We start from the raw sequence: 20,585 nt of genomic DNA on the forward strand, positions 1-20,585 counted from the left end.
CATTAGTAGTTTCTAAAGGTTTTCGTACTGTAGTTGCTGAAGGCATTAGTAGTTTCTAAAGGTATTCGTACTGTAGTTGCTGAAGGCATTAGTAGTTGCTAAAGGTATTCGTACTGTAGTTGCTGAAGGCATTAGTAGCTGCTAAAGGCATTCGTACTGTAGTTGCTGAAGGCATTAGTAGTTGCTAAAGGCATTCGTACTGTAGTTGCTGAAGGCATTAGTAGTTTCTAAAGGCATTCGTACTGTAGTTGCTGAAGGCATTAGTAGTTGCTAAAGCTATTCGTACTGTAGTTGCTGAAGGCATTAGTAGTTTCTAAAGGTATTTGTACTGTAGTTGTTGAAGGCAGTAGTAGTTTCTAAAGGTATTTGTACTGTAGTTGCTGAAGGCATTAGTAGTTTCTAAAGGCATTCGTACTGTAGTTGCTGAAGGCATTAGTAGTTGCTAAAGGTATTTGTACTGTAGTTGCTGAAGGCAGTAGTAGTTTCTAAAGGTATTCGTACTGTAGTTGCTGAAGGCATTAGTAGCTGCTAAAGGTATTCGTACTGTAGTTGCTGAAGGCATTAGTAGCTGCGAAAGGCATTCGTACTGTAGTTGCTGAAGGCATTAGTAGTTTCTAAAGGTATTTGTACTGTAGTTGCTGAAGGCATTAGTAGTTGCTAAAGGCATTCGTACTGTAGTTGCTGAAGGCATTAGTAGTTTCTAAAGGTATTCGTACTGTAGTTGCTGAAGGCATTAGTAGTTGCTAAAGGTATTCGTACTGTAGTTGCTGAAGGCATTAGTAGTTTCTAAAGGTATTTGTACTGTAGTTGCTGAAGGCATTAGTAGTTGCTAAAGGCATTCGTACTGTAGTTGCTGAAGGCATTAGTAGCTGCGAAAGGCATTCGTACTGTAGTTGCTGAAGGCATCAGTAGCTGCTAAAGGTATTCGTACTGTGGTTGCTGAAGGCATTAGTAGTTGCTAAAGGTATTCGTACTGTAGTTGCTGAAGGCATTAGTAGCTGCTAAAGGCATTCGTACTGTAGTTGCTGAAGGCATTAGTAGTTGCTAAAGGCATTCGTACTGTAGTTGCTGAAGGCATTAGTAGTTTCTAAAGGCATTCGTACTGTAGTTGCTGAAGGCATTAGTAGTTGCTAAAGGTATTCGTACTGTAGTTGCTGAAGGCATTAGTAGTTTCTAAAGGTATTTGTACTGTAGTTGCTGAAGGCATTAGTAGTTTCTAAAGGTATTCGTACTATAGTTGCTGAAGGCATTAGTAGTTTCTAAAGGTATTTGTACTGTAGTTGCTGAAGGCAGTAGTAGTTTCTAAAGGGATTTGTACTGTAGTTGCTGAAGGCATTAGTAGTTTCTAAAGGCATTCGTACTGTAGTTGCTGAAGGCATTAGTAGTTGCTAAAGGTATTTGTACTGTAGTTGCTGAAGGCATTAGTAGCTGCTAAAGGTATTCGTACTGTAGTTGCTGAAGGCATTAGTAGTTGCTAAAGGTATTCGTACTGTAGTTGCTGAAGGCATTAGTAGTTGCTAAAGGTATTCGTACTGTAGTTGCTGAAGGCATTAGTAGTTGCTAAAGGTATTCGTACTGTAGTTGCTGAAGGCATTAGTAGTTGCTAAAGGTATTCGTACTGTAGTTGCTGAAGGCATTAGTAGTTTCTAAAAGTATTTGTACTGTAGTTGCTGAAGGCAGTAGTAGTTTCTAAAGATATTCGTACTGTAGTTGCTGAAGGCATTAGTAGTTTCTAAAGGCATTCGTACTGTAGTTGCTGAAGGCATTAGTAGTTGCTAAAGGTATTCGTACTGTAGTTGCTGAAGGCATTAGTAGCTGCTAAAGGTATTCGTACTGTAGTTGCTGAAGGCATTAGTAGTTTCTAAAGGTATTCGTACTGTAGTTGCTGAAGGCATTAGTAGTTGCTAAAGGTATTCGTACTGTAGTTGCTGAAGGCATTAGTAGCTGCGAAAGGCATTCGTACTGTAGTTGCTGAAGGCATTAGTAGTTGCTAAAGGTATTCGTACTGTAGTTGCTGAAGGCATTAGTAGTTTCTAAAGGTATTTGTACTGTAGTTGCTGAAGGCATTAGTAGTTGCTAAAGGTATTCGTACTGTAGTTGCTGAAGGCATTAGTAGCTGCTAAAGGTATTCGTACTGTAGTTGCTGAAGGCATTAGTAGTTTCTAAAGGTATTCGTACTGTAGTTGCTGAAGGCATTAGTAGTTTCTAAAGGTATTCGTACTGTAGTTGCTGAAGGCATTAGTAGTTTCTAAAGGTATTCGTACTGTAGTTGCTGAAGGCAGTAGTAGTTTCTAAAGGTATTTGTACTGTAGTTGCTGAAGGCAGTAGTAGTTTCTAAAGGTATTCGTACTGTAGTTGCTGAAGGCATTAGTAGCTGCTAAAGGTATTCGTACTGTAGTTGCTGAAGGCATTAGTAGTTGCTAAAGGTATTCGTACTGTAGTTGCTGAAGGCATTAGTAGTTGCTAAAGGTATTCGTACTGTAGTTGCTGAAGGCATTAGTAGTTGCTAAAGGTATTCGTACTGTAGTTGCTGAAGGCATTAGTAGTTGCTAAAGGTATTCGTACTGTAGTTGCTGAAGGCATTAGTAGTTTCTAAAGGTATTTGTACTGTAGTTGCTGAAGGCAGTAGTAGTTACTAAAGATATTCGTACTGTAGTTGCTGAAGGCATTAGTAGCTGCTAAAGGTATTCGTATTGTAGTTGCTGAAGGCATTAGTAGCTGCTAAAGGTATTCGTACTGTAGTTGCTGAAGGCATTAGTACTTGCTAAAGGTATTCGTACTGTAGTTGCTGAAGGCATTAGTAGTTTCTAAAGGTATTTGTACTGTAGTTGCTGAAGGCAGTAGTAGTTTCTAAAGATATTCGTACTGTAGTTGCTGAAGGCATTAGTAGCTGCTAAAGGTATTCGTATTGTAGTTGCTGAAGGCATTAGTAGCTGCTAAAGGTATTCCTACTGTAGTTGCTGAAGGCATTAGTAGTTTCTAAAGGTTTTCGTACTGTAGTTGCTGAAGGCATTAGTAGTTTCTAAAGGTATTCGTACTGTAGTTGCTGAAGGCATTCGTAGCTGCTAAAGGTATTCGTACTGTAGTTGCTGAAGGCCTTAGTAGTTTCTAAAGGCATTCATACTGTAGTTGCTGAAGGCATTAGTAGTTTCTAAAGGCATTCGTACTGTAGTTGCTGAAGGCATTAGTAGTTGCTAAAGGTATTCGTACTGTAGTTGCTGAAGGCCTTAGTAGTTTCTAAAGGTATTTGTACTGTAGTTGCTGAAGGCAGTAGTAGTTTCTAAAGATATTCGTACTGTAGTTGCTGAAGGCATTAGTAGCTGCTAAAGGTATTCGTATTGTAGTTGCTGAAGGCATTAGTAGCTGCTAAAGATATTCGTACTGTAGTTGCTGAAGGCATTAGTAGTTGCTAAAGGCATTCGTACTGTAGTTGCTGAAGGCATTAGTAGTTTCTAAAGGCATTCGTACTGTAGTTGCTGAAGGCATTAGTAGTTGCTAAAGGTATTCGTACTGTAGTTGCTGAAGGCATTAGTAGCTGCTAAAGGTATTCGTCCTGTAGTTGCTGAAGGCATTAGTAGTTTCTAAAGGTATTCGTACTGTAGTTGCTGAAGGCATTAGTAGTTTCTAAAGGTATTCGTACTGTAGTTGCTGAAGGCATTAGTAGTTGCTAAAGGTATTCGTACTGTAGTTGCTGAAGGCATTAGTAGCTGCGAAAGGCATTCGTACTGTAGTTGCTGAAGGCATTAGTAGCTCCTAAAGGTATTCGTACTGTAGTTGCTGAAGGCATTAGTAGTTGCTAAAGGTATTCATACTGTAGTTGCTGAAGGCATTAGTAGTTGCTAAAGGTATTCGTACTGTAGTTGCTGAAGGCATTAGTAGCTGCTAAAGGTATTCGTACTGTAGTTGCTGAAGGCATTAGTAGTTGCTAAAGGTATTCGTACTGTAGTTGCTGAAGGCATTAGTAGTTGCTAAATCCAGTCGATGAGGTCACATGGTGTTTGTTTTTACCAAAAAACAATGGAATATAAAAGTGTTGAAAATATGTTAATATATTGAGTCATTAAGCATTACATATATAATGTGGTAATCAGTTGAAACTATTTTTCATTTTTGGGCGATATTTTTTTTTTTCCAAGCGTGTTTCTTATTTAAATGAATAAACGTTCACATGAAAGAATGAGCAAATAATCTCAGTAAATAAGTAAATGTTTTCCCTGTGCCCGCTTATTTCACTGTTACCCAAACATGCAATCAGGATTATTTCAACTGTTACCCACAATATCAAGCTGGCAATGTTCTTCCTTATATGTGCACACGCAGAGAGAGAGAAAGTGTTAGATTTTGATGTGTGTGGACCGAAGGAGGTTGAACTTACCTCTTTTATATATATCACAATCTCCTTCGGTACACACAAATCAAAACCTAACAGTCTCTCTCTCTCGCGCACGCACACACACACACACAGTGGTGCAGAAATGTGGCGATATCAATGTGACATTACGAAATCCATATCTAATTCCATAACACTGAAAAATAATCATGTTTTGTGTACGTTTTTTTAATAACTAATTTGATGTACTTGCAATGTACAAGAAAAATAAGTGAATACTGGCAGCAGATTCAACACCAGTCTCCGCCCACTGAGTGTGAGAGTCCCTCGGAGGTGCATGTGCAGTTTGTGTATTTGGCTGTGAGTGACACGTTCTTTGTTTTGAAAGAGTGGTACAGGTCCCTCGTAAATTCAGAGCAAACTAAAGAACTACTTTGGCTACTATAGCTCCCCTCCAGTTGAAAACACGAGCACAAGGTGTTCTTGGAGTTTCGGGCTTTTATTGCACATCCATGCTTTCAACGTGCCGTAAAAACGCCGTGAGAACTAGATAAAATAAAATACAAAAACATAAATGACTCTACAACCTTCCAGAATATTCTCATAGAGAATAATGATAAAAATAAACATCTCACAAAGGAAATAAACTTAAATATACAGATAATGAAACATGAGTTATTCTGTTATCAAGTAAACAGCGTTAGCGTTTGTGATTAAATAAATTCACATAACAAATTATCATAATTAAACACAAATAACGGCATACCTCATTGGCCGTGTTAACTCAAGGGGAGTAAAAGGAAACTTCAGGCTCGACAAGTCTTCACAATCCAACTCTTCATAAACTTAAAACAACAGGTAACCTTACGTTACAGGTACGCTCCGACGAGCATGCATGCATAGGGCGCAAAAAAAACCCTTCCTCACAGTGACAAAGAACATTAGTTCCACTATATGTATATCTTAAATATATTTACTAGGCTTTATCTCATCTCATCCCATTATCTCTAGCCGCTTTATCCTGTTCTACAGGGTCGCAGGCGAGCTGGATCCTATCCCAGCTGACTACGGGCGAAAGGCGGGGTACACCCTGGACAAGTCGCCAGGTCATCACAGGGCTGACACATAGACACAGACAACCATTCACACTCACATTCACACCTACGCTCAATTTAGAGTCACCAGTTAACCTAACCTGCATGTCTTTGGACTGTGGGGGAAACCGGAGCACCCAGAGGAAACCCACACGGACACGGGGAGAACATGCAAACTCCACACAGAAAGGCCCTCGCCGGCCCCGGGGCTCGAACCCGGACCTTCTTGCTGTGAGGTGACAGCGCTAACCACTACACCACCGTGCCGTTACTAGGCTTTATGTTTCCAATTATTTATTAACAAATTTATGAATTTATTTATTCGTCAGTAATGTTAATCATTCTTTTAATTGTCTCAAAATATTAAATGAACTAAAATTGCATAACTGACTCTGATGGCAGCTACAGTGTTGTTCGGGAAAACCACATTAGCTTGACGATGGATCTCAAGAGGTGATTAAAGACACTCTTAGCCTTAAGAGGCTTTCAGGAAACCCACCCATGTCCTACTTACCTCGGAAGTCATTATTATCTTCAGTTGGGCCGCTCCCCAATTGAGGTAATGTTTAAACACATTCGGGTTAATCTGGTGATCTGGTTTCTCTTCCATTTTAGGGACGTTACAGCTAAACAAACTGCATTTTTGGATTTGTGTGTTCTGCCAATTTGAGACTGGACACCATAGACAGAGTGACTTTTTATTTTCTTGGATACTTATCATCTCAGATAAATATCCCAAATGTTTAATGAAAAGTTGCAATGGCTGACATCATGTGAAGCATGAACAAAAATTTAATTAAATCTTACGTTGAAGATGTTGTAGAGAAAGTCGGTCATCTTCTTTTTTAATTTGGGAGTTTTCACAGCAGCATCCATCTCACAGTGATCTCTGGAGTCAAAATTATTTCATGATTAGCACTTTAACTTCGACTAATAAACAGCAGTATTAAACAAGAAAAACCCTCATACCTTCCCTTCGAGTGTATCCCTGCTGTTGTGTCAGTGCTAGGTGTACGCTTTCGCTCCCTCACTGAGGAGGAATTTTGTCTAAATGAAGAGAATGGAAAAGAGTTTCTATATTACAGTGTAATTGTACCAATACTGAAACAAGGTTTCCTCTACGTTAAAAAAACAACATCCCACCTTGCTGATTAATAAAGTCCAATCAACACCAATAATCAGCACATATTGTATGTACTCTATATGGCCCAAAGTATGTGCACCCCCGACTATCACACCCATATGTGGTTCTTCCCCAAAAAATTGGAAGCACACAAGTTGTATAAAATGTCTCTGTATGCTGGAGCACTACAATTTCCCTTCACTGGAACTAAGAGGCCCAAACCTGTTCCAGCATGATGATGCACAAAGCGAACTCCATGAAGACATGGTGTGTGAAGGTTGGAGTGAAGAACTCGAGAGTCCTGCACAGAGCCCTGACTGAACCCCACTGAACACTTTTGGGATGAACTGGAACACCGACTGCACCCCAGACCTCCGCACCCAACAGCAATCTCACTACTGCTCTTGTAGCTGAATGGACATAAATCCCCACAGCCACGCCCCAAAATCTCATGGAAAACCTTCCCAGAAGAGTCGAGTTTATTATAACAGTAAAGGGGGAATAAATGTGGAATGAGACGTTCAACAAGAACATGCGGGTGTGATGATCAGGAGTGCACATCATTTCTGGACATATAGTGCAATTATAGCAGAGTGATTTATTCGTGTTTTATAAAAATAAAAATACAAGCAACCAAAAGTGATAGACATTCTCAACAAGCTATGAAAACAGAATGAAGCATTAACAAGTTCATTTTATATAAATGTGATAAATAAAGTTAGCTCTTAGCTACATTTCAAGCCTAATAATTTAAATGTAAGCTCTTTTTTGTAATTTCAGACAACCATGATCCGCTCGCTCTCCTCTGGACAGCACTGTGTCTAATGAATTATTTTGTATGGAGTAATAAGGCTCAGTATTCGGTAACTTTGCGAGTGGATGATTCTTACAGTTGTGTGAGAACTTTTCAGTGTGACTAAGAGCAGAGAAAGCACCCGAGTTTATTTATTAACAGTTTATTTGAATTGAATCTAAATGAAAACACTTCTCAAAAGCTGTATGTGAGCAGAAAAAACACTTCACAACTGTTGAGATATCAGTAGGTGTGCTTCAGTACAAACAAAGCTTTAATCTTTCAACATTTCATTTTAAATAATAGAATCACTCAAATGATTACAAACCACAGCTCCCCTGTAAGACATGATGTCAATTTAAATTCAGTTCAAACCTGGACTTGAGGATGAGATTATGATGAGGATATGAAGAGAAATCAGTACCTTTTCTGAGAGGTTCTTCCCTCATTAAAGTCAGTCTTACAGGGTATAAAAGAACGCCGTCTTTCTTCAGTTCCTCTAAAGAGTAGAGAGAAATGTGCTTTAGTTATTTTCTCTTATAAATTCTCATGATTCAAGATGTGTTCTGAGTCTTTTACATGGTTAAACGAAGAATACAAAGTGTGTTCTCCAAATCAGGTTAGAAAAGATCGAGATGCTAATGGCTCCAATATAAGACTGATCGTCCCATGTGGGATTCCCCTCCTCAACACAAGACGTTTGACTGATTCGACATTTCAATGATTACTGTTCATTGTTTCAGAGGATTACGGTTGTTATATACATTTTATGTTATCTGTACATGTTCTGTCTGTATTTGTCTTGTTTCTTTGAACAAAGCTTTTTTTTTTTTACTTTATGATTAACTGGCTGTAACTTTCCTCACTGATTCTTCCTCTGATCAAAGTTTGTCTGAAGATGTATCTGAAGATAGGATTTATGATGAGCAACAAGAACAGAAGTGAATTTCTGTCCTGAGAAGCTGTTCTGTCTTTAAAGCTGAAAGATACTGGCATTGACTGGTTGCTCTTAAAGGACCCACCACTGGTTACAGGTTTTGGTCTTTTCTCATTTCCACTAAAGTGTCATGTAGAGGAGTAGAGAGAGAGAAATATGATATACCAAAGCTTGGTTAGCAAATGAATGTTGACTTCAGGAGGATTTATGGTGATCATTCTCCACCTCACATCAACAGCATCACCATGGACACAGTAAAGACCTCCAAGTTCCTCTGCGTGCACATTGCTGAGAACCTCATACATATTCTCAACACGACCAACCTCGGCAGAAAGGCTGGCAAAACTCACCCTCTCCTTCCTCACGTTTTTCTCCAGGGTGGATATAGAGAGCGTCCTGATCAGCTACGTCACTGTCTCGTAAGAAAACTGCAACTTATCAAGCTGATATACAGCAAAGGAGAGAACATCATCAGAGTATCTGAAAGTTCAAGTCTGAAATCTTGGTGTTCTAACAGACTCAGATCTGACCTTTATTATCCATATTACAGCAGTTACCAAAACAGCATCTTATCATCTTAAAAACACTGCCAAACTTAATGGTTTACTATCTGTACATGACCTCAAAAAAACTAATCCACGCTTACCAGCAGGGTCAACTTTTGTGATAACCTCTAACCAGACTCCCTAAAAAGTCCATTAAACAGCTGTAACACATTTAAGATGCTGCTGCTTGAGTTCTAACCAAAACCAGGAGAACAGAGCACATTGCTCCAGTTCTACATATTTACTCTGGCTTCCAGTAAGTTACAGAATCGATTTCAATATGTTACTTCTTGTCGATAAACCACTAAATGGTCTGGGTCCTGAATAAATCGCTGAAATGCTTAAAGAAGATAAACCTCCTACGGAGTAGAACAGCTGGTAGTACAACCCCGATTCCAAAAAAGTTGGGACAAAGTACAAATTGTAAATAAAAACGGAATGCAATAATTTACAAATCTCAAAAACTGATATTGTATTCACAATAGAACATAGACAACATATCAAATGTCGAAAGTGAGACATTTTGAAATTTCATGCCAAATATTGGCTCATTTGAAATTTCATGACAGCAAAACATCTCAAAAAAGTTGGGACAGGGACAATAAGAGGCTGGAAAAGTTAAAGGTACAAAAAAGGAACAGCTGGAGGACCAAATTGCAACTCATTAGGTCAATTGGCAATAGGTCATTAACATGACTGGGTATAAAAAGAGCATCTTGGAGTGATTTTCCGGCCTTGATCCTTACGCACAGAGATTCTTCCAGATTCTCTGAATCTTTTGATGATATTATGCACTGTAGATGATGATATGTTCAAACTCTTTGCAATTTTACACTGTCGAACTCCTTTCTGATATTGCTCCACTATTTGTCGGCGCAGAATTAGGGGGATTGGTGATCCTCTTCCCATCTTTACTTCTGAGAGCTGCTGCCCATACTGGGTGCCCATGATCTTCGGGCCCTTAGACGGCACTGCATCACATACAGGCATGCTTCTGTATTGGAAATCACAAAATGGGCTCAGGAATATTTCCAGAGAACATTATCTGTGAACACAATTCACCGTGCCATCCGCTGTTGCCAGCTAAAACTCTATAGTTCAAAGAAGAAGCCGTATCTAAACATGATCCAGAAGCGCAGACGTCTTCTCTGGGCCAAGGCTCCTTTAAAATGGACTGTGGCAAAGTGGAAAACTGTTCTGTGGTCAGACGAATCAAAATTTGAAGTTCTTTATGGAAATCAGGGACGCCGTGTCATTCAGACTAAAGAGGAGAAGGACGACCCAAGTTGTTATCAGCGCTCAGTTCAGAAGCCTGCATCTCTGATGGTATGGGGTTGCATTAGTGCATGTGGCATGGGCAGCTTACACATCTGGAAAGACACCATCAATGCTGAAAGGTATATCCAGGTTCTAGAGCAACATATGCTCCCATCCAGACGACGTCTCTTTCAGGGAAGACCTTGCATTTTCCAACATGACAATGCCAAACCACATACTGCATCAATTACAGCATCATGGCTGCGTAGAAGAAGGGTCCGGGTACTGAACTGGCCAGCCTGCAGTCCAGATCTTTCACCCATAGAAAACATTTGGCGCATCATAAAATGGAAGATACGACAAAAAAGACCTAAGACAGTTGAGCAACTAGAATCCTACATTAGACAAGAATGGGTTAACATTCCTATCCCTAAACTTGAGCAACTTGTCTCCTCAGTCCCCAGACGTTTACAGACTGTTGTAAAGAGAAAAGGGGATGTCTCACAGTGGGAAACATGGCCTTGTCCCAACTTTTTTGAGATGTGTTGTTGTCATGAAATTTAAAATCACCTAATTTTTCTCTTTAAATGATACATTTTCTCAGTTTAAACATTTGATATGTCATCTATGTTCTATTCTGAATAAAATATGGAATTTTGAAACTTCCACATCATTGCATTCCATTTTTATTTACAATTTGTACTTTGTCCCAACTTTTTTGGAATTGGGGTTGCACTTTCTCAGCACTTGATTGTTTCTTTTCTTTTCTGTTTAATTTTTTTATTAATCTTAATTAAATGTATTACATTTTAATGAGTATTAGTTGATTGTATGGTATTTTTTTTAGATGTTAAAATCTTATTTGATTATATTGTCTGTTAATTCTTCATTTTATTTGTAAAGCACTTTGAATTGCCTGGTGTATGTATCGTAATATATAAATAAACCTCCCTTACCCATCTCTCCCTTCTACTGGGGGTATTTATACTGCATCAACAATGCCACTAGAATTGAGGATGCCCCCCACCACCTCATCCCTCAGGAGTTCTGTGTGTAAAGGATATGTTAACTCTGTGTTTGGAAATGTAAACTTTTCCATGTTCCTCTTCACAACATGAGCGCCACACCCCCCACACACACATAGTTCCATTCGTTTCTTCCTTCATGTTCACTCGTGGTACGGCCTAATCACCTGATCAGCTCCCGGATCTCATCTCAATCACAAACGCACGCCCTCCCAGACTTTATTAACAGCACCAGCACCCGCATTCAACCCCTTTTTTCCTTTGTTCGACAACATGGAGAACGCCTGCACACTGGGTTTTAGATTCATTGTGTGTGTAATTGAGCAATAAAACACACACACACACACACACACACACACACACACACACACACACACACACACACACACACACCATATCAGTCCAACAAACAGATATTCAAATTACTTAAACTGTATAGACCTTTGTGTTCTCAAAGACACACCCACAGCAATCAAGTCAGCTCTCACCGATCCTATGGGTACACTCTCTTTCACTTTTATTCATTAATAATCCAATCTGAGTTGTATGTTTTGTTAATAGTTAATATGTTTTGTTTGCTAGTTGAATTTGTTAATATTTGAAGGTGAAGTTGCCTTATTATACTGATGTGGGTGACAAATAAGAAATGGCACCAGGAACAATAAACATTTGCAAAATCTTGGATTAGTGTGGGTTTGAAAATCCCACTGCACCAACAGGTTTCACACCCCACTGATGAGGCATGTAACGATATATCGTGGAATGATAAACCGCTATATAAATTTCTGATTCAAAAAAATGAACAGCAATTATCATCAGGCAGCGTAATCTGAGTTTTTCCCAGCTGTAACTGCATTTTGGAGACAGCAGAGGGCACAATAACAAATAGCCGAAATATGTGTGACTTCACTGTAGGTGGAAGTAACACAGCTCTAATGCCGCTAAAACACAAAAAAAGATCTTAAATGGGAAAGATCTGCTGTGTGATTGTACAAATAAATTTAACAAGAAATCAGATCTCTCTTTTTACAGACTGCTGAAAGATAAAGAAAAGGGAAGAAAATGGAGGTAGTAGTTCATAAAAGTTCATGAAGAAAAGGCCTCTTTATTTTTAACTTTTTTTCATTTTTAACGAAAGGAATATTTTAGTTGATAGGCTATTTTATTTTAGTCTGATTTTAACAAATGTGGACAAATAATTAATGTTGGTTATAAAAAAATGAAATAATTTAAGAAAAGGAAAGTTTAACTTGATAAAGAATAACAAAAGAAAAGTTGCATTTTATTTTGGAATGAAATTTTCTCCACTGAATTGTTTTCAAAAATATCATGGGTAAAAATGAATTGTGAACCCGACACTCAGAATCAAATGGAATCATGAATTGGGTGAATCGTTACATGATGACAAATGAAACCCCCTGCTGTTCTGATCCAGTCCCTTCAGCGTAGGAGAGAGCATTTCCAGCCACTTAAATAGAAACTGGGTGAGAACGAGAAAAAAGTGTCCTACAAACTAAATGAGCAACACACTAATGTTAGTACCAATAAGTTATGGTTCATCGTAGGATCATTTTCAAACCCCTTTAGATTGAGGTTAAAAATTCCATTCTGAGAATTCCATTCTTTCATTAATTACCCTGAAGAAGTGTATGTTTTAAAGATATTTCTGCATTTACTGAGGTACATGTATTTTCCCTATATTTTGCAGCGGCCAGCTTAGAATAAAAATCCACAAACCAATCTGTGTTTCCAATTCTCTCTGGCTGGTGGTGCGCTATTGGAGCTGAGTGGGACTGTCATGAACTGAGTGAACTGGCATCTGTTTCTAGTCTTGGGGGCTCAAAAAGATAACCATTTACTCTGGAATATCCTTGATAATTTCCTGCCCCTTCATTTGACGCAAGAATCCCAATCACTCTCAGAATTCTCTCCAAAACGTGATTCCATATGGAGACTGGTCTAACCACTGCTGCGCACGGGAACGAAACTGATATCCGGATCTTTGTTACATGTGTGACATCATGCACCCCTTTGGGATCTTCCAGATCAGTCTCGGCAGATTCCATGAAAATCGGCTGATCTTATTGATTTTCCATCAATTTATGGCCTTTTGGATCAGCTATGGTTTAAAAACACATGGTCAATCAACATAATGACTGTTGCTTTGTACAAGGAAAGAGTAGGGTTTAGGGACATTATGTTCACTTGAAGAAAATTAAATAGAAGGGTTTTTTTATTTAAGAAAAGGTATATTTAAGTTGATATAAGATGAAAATAAATGTTGGATTTTTTGGAAATAAATTTTTCTTCATTTATTTATTTTTTCAAAAATATTGTGGGAAAATTTAAATTGTGAACCAGACATTGTGAATCAAATGGAATCATGAATTGGGTGAATCGTTACATGACTACAAATGACACCCCTGCTGGAATGATTCAATCCCTTCAGCATAGGAGAGAGCATTTCCAGCCACTTAAATAGAAACTGGGCGAGAATGAGATCATACCAATAAGTTATGGTTCATCGTAGGATCATTTTCAATCCCCTTTAGACTGAGGTTAAAAATTCCATTCTGAGAAACTGTTTCTAAAGATGTGTCTGAAGATTAGATAATGATGAGCAAGAGGAAAAGAAATGAATACCTTTCCTGAGAGGATGGTCCACCTTTAAAGTCCATAAACTCCGGCATTGACCGCTCACTCTTCAAGGACGCACAGCTGACTTCAGGAGAATTTGGCCTTTTCTCTGTTGCACTAAAGAGTTGAGAGAAATGTGTCACATCAACAGCAGCACCAGGGACACAGTCAATACACACTAATCCACTGATGCTGGGTTTCTGTGTTTATCAACATAATTTTAGCCACAGATCTAATCCAATCTAATGATCAGATCTAATCCAATCTAATGATCAGATCTAATCCAATCTAATGATCAGAGATGATTAACATTCTCTTAACAGGTGTTCCATATGAAAAGGACGTGTTTACTCTTTCATTCATTAAGAGTTCAGTCTGAGTTGTAGGTTTTGTTAAAAGTTAATATGTTTTCTTCGGGGGCGGCACGGTGGTGTAGTGGTTAGCGCTGTCGCCTCACAGCAAGAAGGTCCTGGGTTCGAGCCCCGGGGCCGGCGAGGGCCTTTCTGTGTGGAGTTTGCATGTTCTCCCCGTGTCCGCGTGGGTTTCCTCCGGGTGCTCCGGTTTCCCCCACAGTCCAAAGACATGCAGGTTAGGTTAACTGGTGACTCTAAATTGAGCGTAGGTGTGAATGTGAGTGTGAATGGTTGTCTGTGTCTATGTGTCAGCCCTGTGATGACATGGCGACTTGTCCAGGGTGAACCCCGCCTTTCACCCGTAGTCAGCTGGGATAGGCTCCAGCTTGCCTGCGACCCTGTAGAAGGATAAAGCGGCTAGAGATAATGAGATGAGATGAGATGTTTTCTTCGCTAGTTGAACTCATTAATATTTGAAGGTGAAGTTGTCTTATTATACTGAAGTGGGTGACAAATAAGTAATGGCACCAGCAACAATAAACATTTGCAAAATCTTGGATTAGTGTGGGATTGAAAATCCCACTGCACCAACAAGTTTCACACCCTACTGATTTGGCAGGTAATGATATATCGTGCGATGAAAAATCAGGAGACAAATTTATAACGATTCAAATCGACAAAATAAAATGAATCGTGATTATTATCAGGCTGTGTAATCTCTTAGTGTTTTCTAGCTGTAACTGTATTGTTTCGACAGCAGAGGGTGTAATAACATAAAATAGCAGGAATACAAGTGTGCTCAAGATAGACGCAGACAGCCTTGTAAGAGGATGGTAACTGACAGGCCAATTGGCCTACAGGGCGTAGAAAACAAACACATGACTTTGACAAAGGTGGAAGTAACACAGCTCTAATGCCACAAAAACAAATCTAAAATGGGAAAGAGCTGCTGTGTGATTGTACAAATAGATTTAACAAGAAATCAGATCTCTCTTTTTACAGACTGTTCAAAGATAAAGAAAAGAGAAGAAAATGGAGGTAGTAGTTCATAAAAGTTTATCAAGAAAAGGCCTCTTTATTTTTAACTTAATTCATTGTTAATAAAAGGAATATTTCAGTTAATAGGCTATTTTATTTTTTTCGCGGTCCGGTTTCCATCAAATCCTGTGCTCTGACTGGCTGGCGAGCGGGTCTGTATCCTACGATACGGACCCCAGTTACGGACCCCAGTTATGGACCTCTGGCAACTCGCTTGTTCACAACAAGAAGAAACATAGTAGCATTTTTTGTCAACATTTCTTTTTTATAAGATTTATTTATAAGATTATGAAAAATCTTGTAAATTTTTGCCAGCATTTCTCAGGAGAATAGCATTAATTTTACATCATGGATAGCGATAACGACAGTCTTCACAGCGAAACCAAGTTTTAGTACCCTGAGGAAGAAGAAATAAAAGAAAACATTTCAGGAGAAAGCTAAAAACTTGTAACTGTTGCTAACGCCGAGCAAAAACATGGCTGAATCCTGAATGACTCAATTTTGTATAAATAGGGGACGACATAGGCGGCAAAATGTAGTTTTTTTTCCCTGCCATGGAAGTGCACTTGTATACTGAGGAGGAAGCCATTTGCATTACAGTCGTGAATGAGGATTCAAAATGGTGGCATAGCTCGGTTTTCCCTTTCGGGCGCTCTCGTTTTCTGTTAGAATTTGATAAAGAAAAAAATAAATATATTATTTACCAGCGTGATGTCGGTCCGTATGGTGAAATACCGAGACCTCGGCCTTGAATACTGACAGTACTTTCAAGACCTCGCTCACAGTATTTCACGATACGGACCTCCCAGGTAGTAAATAACATATATTTTCCTCTAACTTTGACAAATGTGTGCAAATAATTGCATCCATTATCTGTAACCACTCATCCTGTGCAGGGTCGCGGGCGAGCTGGAGCCTATCCCAGCTGGCTATGGGTGAGAGGTGGGGTACACCCTGGACAAGTCGCCAGGTCATCACAGGGCTGACACACACAGACACAACCATTCACACTCACATTCACACCTACGCTCAATTTAGAGTCACCAGTTAACCTAACCTGCATGTCTTTGGACTGTGGGGGAAACCGGAGCACCCGGAGGAAACCCACGCGGACACGGGGAGAACATGCAAACTCCACACAGAAAGGCCCTCGCCGGCCACAGGGCTCGAACCCAGGACCTTCTTGCTGTGAGGCGACAGTGCTAACCACTACACCACCGTGCCACCCTGGGCAAATAATTATTGTTGGTTATTAAGAAAATGAAATAAATTTTTTTTGTTTGTTTTTTTATTTATGAAAAGGTATATTTAAGTTGTTTTAAAGGAAAATAAATGTTGCATTTTTTTGTAAATGACATTTTTTTCACTTTTTTTTTCAAAAATATCATGGGGAAATTTGAATTGTGAACCCGACATTGTGAATCAAATGAAATTATGAATTGAGTAAATCGTTACATGACGAAAAATGAAACCCCCTGCTGGACTGTTCCAATCCCTTCAGCGTAGGAGAGAGCATTTCCAGCCACTTAAATAGAAACTGGGTGAGAACAAGAAAAAAAGTTTCCTACAAACTAAATGAGCAACACACTAATGTTAGTACCAATAAGTTATGGTTCATCGTAGGATCATTTTCAATCCCCTTTAGGCTGAGGTTAAAAATTCCATTCTGAGAAACTGTTTCTAAAGATGCATCTGAAGATTAGATAATGATGAGCAAGAGGAAAAGAAATGAATACCTTTCCTGAGAGGATGGTCCACCTTTAAAGTCCATAAACTCCGGCATTGACCGATCACTCTTCAAGGACACACAGCTGACTTCAGGAGAATTTGGCCTTTTCTCTGTTGCACTAAAGAGTTGAGAGAAATGTGTCACATCAACAGCAGCACCAGGGACACAGTCAATACACACTAATCCACTGATGCTGGGTTTCTGTGTTTATCAACATAATTTTAGCCACAGATCGAATCCAATCTAATGATCAGGTCGAATCCAATCTAATGATCAGGTCGAATCCAATCTAATGATCAGGTCGAATCCAATCTAATGATCAGGTCGAATCCAATCTAATGATCAGGTCGAATCCAATCTAATGATCAGGTCGAATCCAATCTAATGATCAGGTCGAATCCAATCTAATGATCAGATCAAATCCAATCTAATGATCAGATCAAATCCAATCTAATGATCAGATCAAATCCAATCTAATGATCAGATCTAATCCAATCTAATGATCAGATCTAATCCAATCTAATGATCAGAGATGATTAACATTCTCTTAACAGGTGTTCCATATGAAAAGGACTTGTTTACTCTTTCATTCATTAAGAGTTCAGTCTGAGTTGTAGGTTTTGTTAAAAGTTAATATGTTTTCTTCGCTAGTTGAACTCATTAATATTTGAAGGTGAAGTTGTCTTATTGTACTGATGTGGGTGACAAATAAGTAATGGCACCAGGAACAATAAACATTTGCAAAATCTTGGATTAGTGTGGGTTTGAAAATCCCACTGCGCCAACAGGTTTCACACCCCACTGATTTGGCATGTAACGATATATCGTGCAATGAAAAATCAGGAGACAAATTTATAACGATTCAAATCGACAAAATAAAATGAATCGTGATTATTATCAGGCTGTGTAATCTCTTAGTGTTTTCTAGCTGTAACTGTATTGTTTCGACAGCAGAGGGTGTAATAACATAAAATAGCAGGAATACACGTGACTTCAAGTGTGCTCAAGATAGACGCAGACAACCTTGTAAGAGGATGGTAACTGACAGGCCAATTGGCCTACAGGGCGTAGAAAACAAACACATGGCTTTGACAAAGGTGGAAGTAACACAGCTGTAATGCTGCTAAAACACAAAAACAGATCTTAAATAGGAAAGGGCTGCTGTGTGATTGTACAAATAGATTTAACAAGAAATCAGATCTCTCTTTTTACAGACTGCTGAAAGATAAAGAAAAGAGAAGAAAATGGAGGTAGTAGTTCATAAAAGTTCATGAAGAAAAGGCCTCTTTATTTTTAACTTAATTCATTGTTAATAAAAGGAATATTTCAGTTAATAGGCTATTTTATTTTTTTTACGGTCTGGTTTCCATCAAATCCTGTGCTCTGACTGGCTGGCGAGCGGGTCTGTATCCTACGATACGGACCCCAGTTACGGACCCCAGTTACGGACCTCTGGCAACTCGCTTGTTCACAACAAGAAGAAACATAGTAGCATTTTTTGTCAACATTTTTTTATCAGATTTATTTATAAGATTATCAAAAATCTTGTAAATTTTTGCCAGCATTTCTCAGGAGAATAGCATTAATTTTACATCATGGATAGCAATAACGACAGTCTTCACAGCGAAAGCGAGTTTTACTAACCTGAGGAAGAAGAAATAAAAGAAAACATTTCAGGAGAAAGCTAAAAACCTATAACTGTTGCTAACGCCGAGCAAAAACATGGCTGAATCCTGAATGACTCAATTTTGTATAAATAGGGGACGACATAGGCGGCAAAATGTAGTTTTTTCCCTGCCATGGAAGTGCACTTGTATACTGAGGAGGAAGCCATTTGCATTTCAGCCGTGAATGAGGATTCAAAATGGTGGCTCAGCTCGGTTTTCCCTTTCGGGCGCTCTCGTTTTCTGTTAGAATCTGGTCAAGAAAAAAATAAATATAATATTTACCAGTGTGATGTCGGTCCGTATGGTGAAATACCGAAACCTCGGCCTTGAATACTGACAGTACTTTCAAGACCTCGCTCACAGTATTTCACGATACGGACCTCCCAGGTAGTAAATAACATATATTTTCCTCTAACTTTGACAAATGTGTGCAAATAATTGCATCCATTATCTGTAACCACTCATCCTGTGCAGGGTCGCGGGCGAGCTGGAGCCTATCCCAGCTGGCTATGGGTGAGAGGTGGGGTACACCCTGGACAAGTCGCCAGGTCATCACAGGGCTGACACACACAGACACAACCATTCACACTCACATTCACACCTACGCTCAATTTAGAGTCACCAGTTAACCTAACCTGCATGTCTTTGGACTGTGGGGGAAACCGGAGCACCCGGAGGAAACCCACGCGGACACGGGGAGAACATGCAAACTCCACACAGAAAGGCCCTCGCCGGCCACAGGGCTCGAACCCGGACCTTCTTGCTGTGAGGCGACAGTGCTAACCAGTACACCACCATGCCGCCCTGGGCAAATAATTATTGTTGGTTATTAAGAAAATGAAATAAAAGTTGTTTTTGTTTTTTTATTTATGAAAAGGTATATTTAAGTTGTTTTAAGAGGAAAATAAATGTTGCATTTTTTGTAAATAACATTTTTTTCAAATTTTTTTTTCAAAAATATCATGGGGAAATTTGAATTGTGAACCCGACATTGTGAATCAAATGGAATCCTGAATTGAGTGAATCGTTACATGACTACAAATGAAACCCCCTGCTGGACTGTTCCAATCCCTTCAGCGTAGGAGAGAGCATTTCCAGCTACTTAAATAGAAACTGGGTGAGAACGAGAAAAAAAGTGTCCTACCAACTAAATGAGCAACACACTAATGTTAGTACCAATAAGTTATGGCTCATCGTAGGATCATTTTCAATCCCCTTCAGACTGAGGTTAAAAATTCCATTCGGAGAAACTGTTTCTAAAGATGCATCTGAAGATTAGATAATGATGAGCGAGAGGAAAAGAAATGAATACCTTTCCTGAGAGGATGGTCCACCTTTAAAGTCCATAAACTCCGGCATTGACCGCTCACTCTTCAAAGACACACAGCTGACTTCAGGAGAATTTGGCCTTTTCTCTGTTGCACTAAAGAGTTGAGAGAAATGTGTCACATCAACAGCAGCACCAGGGACACAGTCAATACACACTAATCCACTGATGCTGGGTTTCTGTGGTTATCAACATAATTTTAGCCACAGATCGAATCCAATCTAATTATCAGGTCTAATCCCATTTAATGATCAGATCAAATCCAATCTAATGATCAGATTGAATCCAATCTAATAATCAGGTCTAATGATCAGATCGAATCCAATCTAATGATCAGAGATGATTAACATTCTCTTAACAGGTGTTCCATATGAAAAGGACGTGTTTACTCTTTCATTCATTAAGAGTTCAGTCTGAGTTGTAGGTTTTGTTAATAGTTAATATGTTTTCTTCGCTAGTTGAACTCATTAATATTTGAAGGTGAAGTTGTCTTATTGTACTGATGTGGGTGACAAGTAATGGCACCAGGAACAAGTGACATTTGCAAAATCTTGGATTAGTGTGGGTTTGAAAATCCCACTGCACCAACAGGTTTCACACCCCACTGATTTGGCAGGTAACGATATATCGTGCAATGAAAAATCAGGAGACAAATTTATAATGATTCAAATCGGCAAAATTACATATTAATCGCAATTATTATCAGGCTGTGTCATCTCTTCGTGCTTTC

At 39.1% G+C, this 20,585-nt stretch overlaps 1 protein-coding gene across 1 annotated transcript in view; it reads right to left on the reverse strand.

Moving 5' to 3' along the window:
• Positions 1 to 19,864, reverse strand: part of LOC132888204 (protein NLRC3-like) — a 155,657-nt gene extending 135,793 nt beyond the window's left edge. The window contains exons 1-6 of the mRNA XM_060924259.1: positions 19,841 to 19,864; positions 16,869 to 16,979; positions 13,748 to 13,858; positions 7,765 to 7,839; positions 6,394 to 6,471; positions 6,232 to 6,313 (exon numbers count right to left, since the gene is read on the reverse strand). Of these exons, the coding sequence (XP_060780242.1) occupies positions 6,232 to 6,313; positions 6,394 to 6,471; positions 7,765 to 7,839; positions 13,748 to 13,858; positions 16,869 to 16,915 (393 nt within the window). The 5' untranslated portion in view covers positions 16,916 to 16,979; positions 19,841 to 19,864. The remainder of the gene's footprint in view (positions 1 to 6,231; positions 6,314 to 6,393; positions 6,472 to 7,764; positions 7,840 to 13,747; positions 13,859 to 16,868; positions 16,980 to 19,840) is intronic.
• Positions 19,865 to 20,585: the final 721 nt, after the last annotated feature.

The sequence above is a fragment of the Neoarius graeffei genome, chromosome 6 (genome assembly GCF_027579695.1).
Source record: "Neoarius graeffei isolate fNeoGra1 chromosome 6, fNeoGra1.pri, whole genome shotgun sequence".
Taxonomy (NCBI): domain Eukaryota; kingdom Metazoa; phylum Chordata; class Actinopteri; order Siluriformes; family Ariidae; genus Neoarius; species Neoarius graeffei.